Source organism: Pinus tabuliformis, chromosome 9 (assembly GCF_031772625.1).
Source record: "Pinus tabuliformis cultivar Carrire ecotype Pingquan chromosome 9, CPIR1, whole genome shotgun sequence".
NCBI lineage: Eukaryota > Viridiplantae > Streptophyta > Pinopsida > Pinales > Pinaceae > Pinus > Pinus tabuliformis.
Window position 1 is genome coordinate 917,870,695 of NC_142307.1, and position 7,122 is coordinate 917,877,816.

At 34.3% G+C, this 7,122-nt stretch overlaps 1 protein-coding gene across 1 annotated transcript; it reads left to right on the forward strand.

The window, feature by feature from the left end:
* Window positions 1–5,269: 5,269 nt before the first annotated feature.
* LOC149151735 (putative xyloglucan endotransglucosylase/hydrolase protein 5) lies at window positions 5,270–6,652 on the forward strand. Its single transcript, XM_089443247.1, has 4 exons — window positions 5,270–5,618; window positions 5,732–5,832; window positions 5,944–6,140; window positions 6,244–6,652. Exons 1-4 carry the CDS (start codon window positions 5,270–5,272, stop codon window positions 6,650–6,652), a joined length of 1,056 nt encoding a protein of 351 aa, XP_089299373.1.
* Window positions 6,653–7,122: the final 470 nt, after the last annotated feature.

Consider the following 7,122-nt stretch of genomic DNA (forward strand, 5'->3'; position numbering starts at 1 on the left):
GCCTTCGTCAATGGAGAATACCCCAACATTAAACAGTCTAGAGATGTGTATAATTTTTTCCTAATCAACCATAGGGGATAAGAGAATTCATTTATTTATGTTTATCTTTAACCCCGATGCATCTCCAGTTATGACCAAAATATGATGAAAGGTTTTTCATTAATCTAACGATATCAAATCAAAAGTAAGAGCATCATCCACAAAGAAAAGATATGCAACAAAAACCGACCATGTTACCTGAATACCTTAAAAGTGCCCTGAACCCGAGCTACCCTTATCTTCAAACTAAGTCCATCCGTAAAAATTATAAATAACAAAGGAGACAATGAACATCCGTGGCAAAAGCCCCTACCAACCACAAAAAAGCCCCTACCAACCACAAAAAACTTCTATGGTAAACCATTTATAATATAACGAAATTTACCTTATACCTTATATGGAGAAAGTTGATTATTCTAAGAAAAATCTAGTGTAGTATCGACCCCTCTTTTACAAATACTACTATAAATTAAGCATATAATTATCCATTATTATCCTATTGCTGGAAGGTATAACGTGTTCGATAAATCACTCACTACCCAATTACTTATTTTTGAACAAAAATTAAAGTTCATATTATAAAACTTAAAATATTTATTTTTTTAAATAATTTGTTTTATTTTTCTTACATTCTATTGGTTAGCACTTTCATTGTCAACGCATTTAATGTTTAGGTTGATTTTCTTTTATTTGGGCCCTCATTTAATGAATTTGGTAATACGTCTTGCTTAAGGCTCTATCGTCTGCAGAGCTAGCCGTTTCCACATTTCCATAGTTTTTTTGGTCATGCCTGGCTAAGGAATAAATCGTTTAATATGTTTAATGAAATTCATTTATCACCTATACTCCGATCACATTCAACTATTGTAAAATGACAATGATCGTCCATAAGTGTATGACACTTGTTTTTTTTAAATAATTTATTTTATAGTCTTATTGTGCTATCATTGTACTTGCGCTTTCATTGTCAACACATTTAATGTTTAGGTTGATTTTCTTTTACTTGGGCCCTCATTTAATGAATTTGGTAATACGCCTTGCTTAAGACTCTAGCATCTGCAGGGCTGGTTGTTTCCACATTTCCATATTTTTTTTGTCAGCGTCCCTGGCTAAGGAATACATTGTTTAGTATGTTTAATGAAATTCATTTATCACTTGTACTCCGATCACATTCAACTAATGCGAAATGATAATGATCCTCCATAAGTGTATGACACTTGTGTAGTGACGGACTTGCGTGTTGTTTGTTTCAAATAAATTACATTAGTATTATTTATGTCTAGTGACAAGTAAATAGATTGTTATTTTTTTTATATCTTAGTTAAAATGTCAAGTGAAATCCTAATTTTCATTATTCTTAACATAAGTGTATTATGTGGTTATGTATTAAGTTAAAACATGTGACAAGTGATATAAATATGGATAGGTAAGTGTGATTGATTAGTTAATATCTATTACATGAAAATGTATTTCTAATAAAGTTATGTATATGATAAGTTATTTTATTTAGCATTTTGGATGGCATGAATTAAAGTGTGGTTTTCATATTAATTTCTCATAAGAATAGTTAATATTATTGAATACACATATAATGGTTATTGTTCATCATGGTCTTTGGGTAACCTTTGTGATTTGCAAAATTGTTTTGTGAACCCATTCTCTACCTTAAGGGATATCACATTATAAAGTTTATTATGATTTTTGTTTTCCACATGGCATTATCGAAATTTAAGACAAAAAGCCACTTTCTAAGTTCAGGGAATGTATTAAAGTGCAAGCAAACAATCTACTTTTTATTTCCGGTATATATGAAGATATAATTATTAAGGTATGATTTGCATTTTCCACATGTCATTATCATAATTTAAGACAAAATGCCACTTTCTCTAGAGTTCAAGGAATGTATTAAAGTTCAAGCAAACGATCTACTTTTATTTCTGGAATATGTGAAGATATAATTATTAAGGAATTCAAGTCATATGGCAAAGCATCAACCCTTATTAAATTTCATCAAGTCACAAAAAAAAACATATTTTTTAAATAATATTTATTTTAATTAAAAAATAATTATTATATCACAATTGCAATTCTTAATAAATATCATTTTTTATTAATTTAAATTAACTCCGTTTTTAAATCATGAAGGATTTTTTTATAGTTTTTTATTATTATTAATTTAATTAAGTATATAATATGTATCTAAACAAATATTTTTAATATTATTAATTTAATTACATATAATATTATAATTCCTATGCTAATGCCACTGGCTGAAATCCTTGACACTATTGTGTAATATAATGACTGAATGTACTTTTACCATCTATGAACTTGTTAATGTGGTCAAAAGAATATTAATTAACAATATTAAGTATGAAACGCTGAACTTAAAAAATATGATTAACAAGGTTAATACAATCAAACTCGAAGTTTTAGAATATAAAATTTAAAACTAAGGCGTATACTTTGCCTATTATTGTAATTACATCTCTCTGAATCATCCCTAATGAAAGTTTCGTTTTTTATTTTAATTTAACTATATTTAAATTAAACCAGAGCATAAGTTCAATAATTAAACTAAACTGCAAGAAAGCTAACTATATAGCCTTGTACAATATATATATATTTTAAATCCTTTAACACATGGTTTTAACCTATTATGTTTTCATTATATAACTTAAAATAATTATTTATTAAATTAAAATTACAAAATAAAAAATTATTTAATTAATTTTAAGTTTGGAGTATAATTGAAAATATTTTGATTGGTTAGTAGTTTTTTTTTTCAGAAAGAAAAAGCTTCATGATTTATATTAAGAGCATATAAAAGTCCAGATACAAGCGAAGGCATAAGGCCTTTGATGCAAATTATACAGAAACCTGTTACTGTCCGGCATTAGCACTGCATGGAACTCTGAGATAAACAAAAATATTGAGTGCATGGCACTACAGAATCTTCAGAAGGAAGGAACCATCAAAATCAAGATTTTAAGAGTCTGAATTTAACCAAAAATGCCCCGAAGGATAAAGACATAAAATGCCAAGACAGAAATTAATCCACAGAAGGCAGATATGCCAAGATTTTTATCAAAATGAAGTCAAGAGGCAGATTGGAATTCTGGAAAATATGATCGTTCCTCCACTTCCAAAGGAACCAGCAGGTGATGATAAAAAGAGAACGCCAAGAGGGACGTTGCGCACTCCACCAGAGGAAGGCATCCTGAACAGAAGAAAAAACTCTGTGAGAAAATCCATAGATTAAAGATAGCACGTACCAGATTGAGGAGGAAGCGCCACATTGGAAGAACATATGAAGATTGGAATCAGCATTGTTGCGGCACATCTGACATTGGCTCGGCCCCTGCCAGCCTTTTCTTTGCAAGACCTCCCAAGAGAGATTTCTTTTTGAGAAAAGAAGCTAGCAGAAAAGAATCATCTTTAGCGGGCAAGAGGCTTTCCAAAAATTGGGAGGAAAGAGGGGTGAGGGATGCCGGCGGTCAATAGAGAGGGCTGCATATAAGTCTTTGACAAAAGTTAGAAGGGCAGGCTTCTCTAGGAACCAGATGAGTTCATTAGCAGAGCCCAATTATTATCTTATCAATCACCAATAGATGCTATGGTTTTCTTTAAATCAAAATCACAAATTTATTTACATTTATAAATTAACTGATAATAACTAGGTTATAGGTAAATTATAATAAATTTTCGTAATATTTGAAACACGTTTAATTAATTCAATTAATTCGAACGAACAACATATTAAATTAACTTTAAAAGGTTTAGTCAATTCATGCGAATGATTTATTAAATTTTTCTGAACGTTTAGTTAATTCATTCCAACCATTTATTGAATAGGGGTTTACATGGATGAGGCCAAATTATCAAAAATCAGATTACTCAAATAAAAAACTTTATTTAGTCCCATAAAATTAATATTTTTAATTTTATTATAGAAATTTAGTGAAAATGGCTTTGCGAAATTGGACAAATAAGTCATGGACGATTTCAATCAATTTCCTCACAAAATTGATTAATTTTTTTGCAGCAATTTTGGGAAAATGCCTTGCCAAAACGGCCTAAGTAAAGAATCTGTCCTTGCAGAATTTTTGCCACTTTTGCCAGATTACCATAATGACAAAAAGGGAAAGTGGACAATTCGTCGGCCCAGTTCCGTAAACTTCCTCACAAAATTTAGCAAAGATTGCGTTGCCACATTTGGCGTAATGACGAAAATGAAAAACAGACAAGTACGTTAAGAGTTTCTACTCGATCGGAAAATCAGCTTAAGAATCGGCGCGTTTATTAAAAACTTTGTATGGAAGTTACTGAAAACTTCTCAGGGAAGCTAACACCACGACCGCGGCAATGGCAGGCATCGTACTTTCTGAAATTATGAACGCGTTGGCACATGCGTAGAAATTGAAGAAATAGTTACATTGTCATACCCACCCTCATGCAGCATTCAATGCTGTGTAGAAAGTGTGTGCCGGCTTGTTAGTGCGCATATACTTTTGCTCCTAGCTTGAACTGGTGACGGTTCCAACTTCCAACTCGGAAGAGCATAGGACTCCGCGCTATTGCTCCCGTGGAGTCAACAACGGCATTTTCTGAACGTTGGGCAAACGTCCCACCTTAGTGAAATAACGATTTGTTCTCCGAAGTGTGTTTTTTGGAGAACCCAGGAAACATCTGGCGCGCGGCTCGGCATTGATGAATGCCATCGTAAGACGGAACAATTTAGTTAGCATTCGAGGATAAGCAGAATACCGTAAAAAATACCAGCAGGTTAGAGAGAACGATGACCGAACACAGCACACAATTAGCTCTACCGCCGCCATAATTGTGTAATTGTCTCACCCGCCCGTTAGATTCCCCTCTAGAACACGACAGACTAGCGTGTCCTTCCGTATAATTTTCCAGTCTTCCTTGAAACGCTTCAGGAATTATTGAATATTCACAAGCTTTCGAACGTCAATTTCATAATTCTTCAAGACGTCATCCTCAAAGAAAACTCACTTATTCGCCGAATTTCCGAAACTGTTCCTGTTGGCATTCCTTCTCAGCGTTCAACTTCCCAACAAACTGAAGCTGACATTCCTTCCTATCCCTTTCACCCTCTATTCCGCCTAGTTGTCCATTTCCTTATAAATTCCTTTCAAGAGACATTTGATCTCATCGATATTAACTTTAAGTTGATCACCAATCAGGATTACTTGTTATCAGAGCTTCTATGTCCAATATCACCAATCCCAGCAAGCTAATGGCGTTCACAGACAGTCAAGATGACAAAGCTTATCGCTATACCAGCCATCTCAAAAATCAGGGACTTCGTCAAAAGCACGGCTCTACGCATTATCTCTCGGCATGCATGAGAATTCGAGTAGTTATAGTAGTGGCCATTTTTCTAGTATCTTCTTCGTCTGCTGCAAGATCTTCCTCCCGGCCTCTGCTCAGGGACCAAAACCGCATAGCCACAAATGATGATTTCCACGAGAATTACTATATCTCATGGGGTAGCGAACTCGTAAAGTTTCTGGACAACAATCGCTCTGTGCAGCTCCTTATGGACCAATCTTCAGGTATTATTTTATATACACGTACCAAAATTACATTAGCCCTCTCTTATAATTAGCAGTTACGTTCTAAATAATGTTAATTAATTCATACGCTGATCACATTCATTGCCTTGCAGGATCAGGCTTTGCTTCGAAGAGCACATACTTGTTCGGATATTTCAGCACACGAATCAAATTGGTACCAGGCGATTCATCCGGGACAGTGACTGCCTTCTATGTGAGTAGAGTTATTTTGATCATTATGCTTCTGCTATTGCTTCTGTATCAGCTATATTCTATAATGCAATAATATTTCCTTTGGTGTTACTAATTTATTTGGATATTTCAGCTTTCGACCCAACGAAGCTCTAATCACGACGAGGTGGACTTTGAGTTTCTGGGAGACAAACCCGGAAAACCTTATTACCTCCAAACTAATGTTTTCGTCAATGACGTTGGCGGCCGGGAAAGCCGAATGAGGCTTTGGTTTGATCCCACTGCAGACTTCCACACGTATTCTCTTCTTTGGAACCGCCACCACATCCTGTAAGTTCCATCTTTCTGGCCGTCTGTAGTCGTGTGCAGCTATTTTTTGACCTATAATGTCACTTTATTATTCGTCGTGTAATCTTGTTCTTTTGTCACGCAGGTTCATGGTCGATGGAGTTTTTGTGAGAGTCTTTAAAAACTCTGAGAACTTGGGAATTCCTTATCCGTCATCGAAACCTATGCAAGTTCTTGCGAGTCTTTGGAATGGTGAAAACTGGGCCACAGATGGAGGAAGGACAAAGATAAACTGGAAGCAGGCCCCTTTCATAGCCACTTTCCAAAGCTTCGGTATTGAAGGTCACAAGTGCCAGGGGAATTCGCAGTCCCCTTCTTTCTGTCGATTCTCTTCATCTTCAGAGTGGTGGGAGGATTCGGGGAGCAGAGGATTGAATGCAGAGCAAATGAAGCAGCTGAAATGGGTGCGGAGAAATTATATGAGTTATGACTATTGCACGGATAAAACCAGATATCCTAAGCCTCCGCCTGAATGTGCACTGAATACAATCTGAAAAGCACAAGATTAGTAATATACTCAACCGCAACTCTAAGAATGGTGGCCAGATAGAAATTGATTTGGCACATTCATATCTTGTACAAGTTGCTCGTTCTTAATACAATGATTCAAATTATTTATCAACATTATTGTCGGATTCTGGTGGATATGCAGCACTTTTTGGGGTAACACAGAGCAAACATTACCATAAACAAGTGAAAATGAACATGTGAATCAACCGTAACCGTCTTTATTCAAAATGTAATTTATCAAAATTCACTCTTTTACATGCATGTAAAGTGTGTACTTATGTAGTTACATTGAAAAGGAGAATCCTGAAAATCTTGTGATTTCAGAGGGTTAAAATAGCTAATTAGTAGAGTTATTTTTAGAAAATGAGTTGAGTTGAGTTAAATTATATTTTAATTAGAAAGTGAGTTAAGTTGAGTTAAATTACATTTGTCAAATTATTTTAAATAAGTAGTT

What these genes read in the sequence shown, in the direction of transcription:
- LOC149151735 (XM_089443247.1), top strand. Translation starts at nt 5,270, where the DNA reads ATGTCCAATATCACCAATCCCAGCAAGCTAATGGCGTTCACAGACAGT. An exon ending in CCTTATGGACCAATCTTCAG is followed by an intron (nt 5,619 to 5,731) that starts GTATTATTTTAT and finishes ATTGCCTTGCAG; the next exon opens with GATCAGGCTTTGCTTCGAAG. An exon ending in GGACAGTGACTGCCTTCTAT is followed by an intron (nt 5,833 to 5,943) that starts GTGAGTAGAGTT and finishes TGGATATTTCAG; the next exon opens with CTTTCGACCCAACGAAGCTC.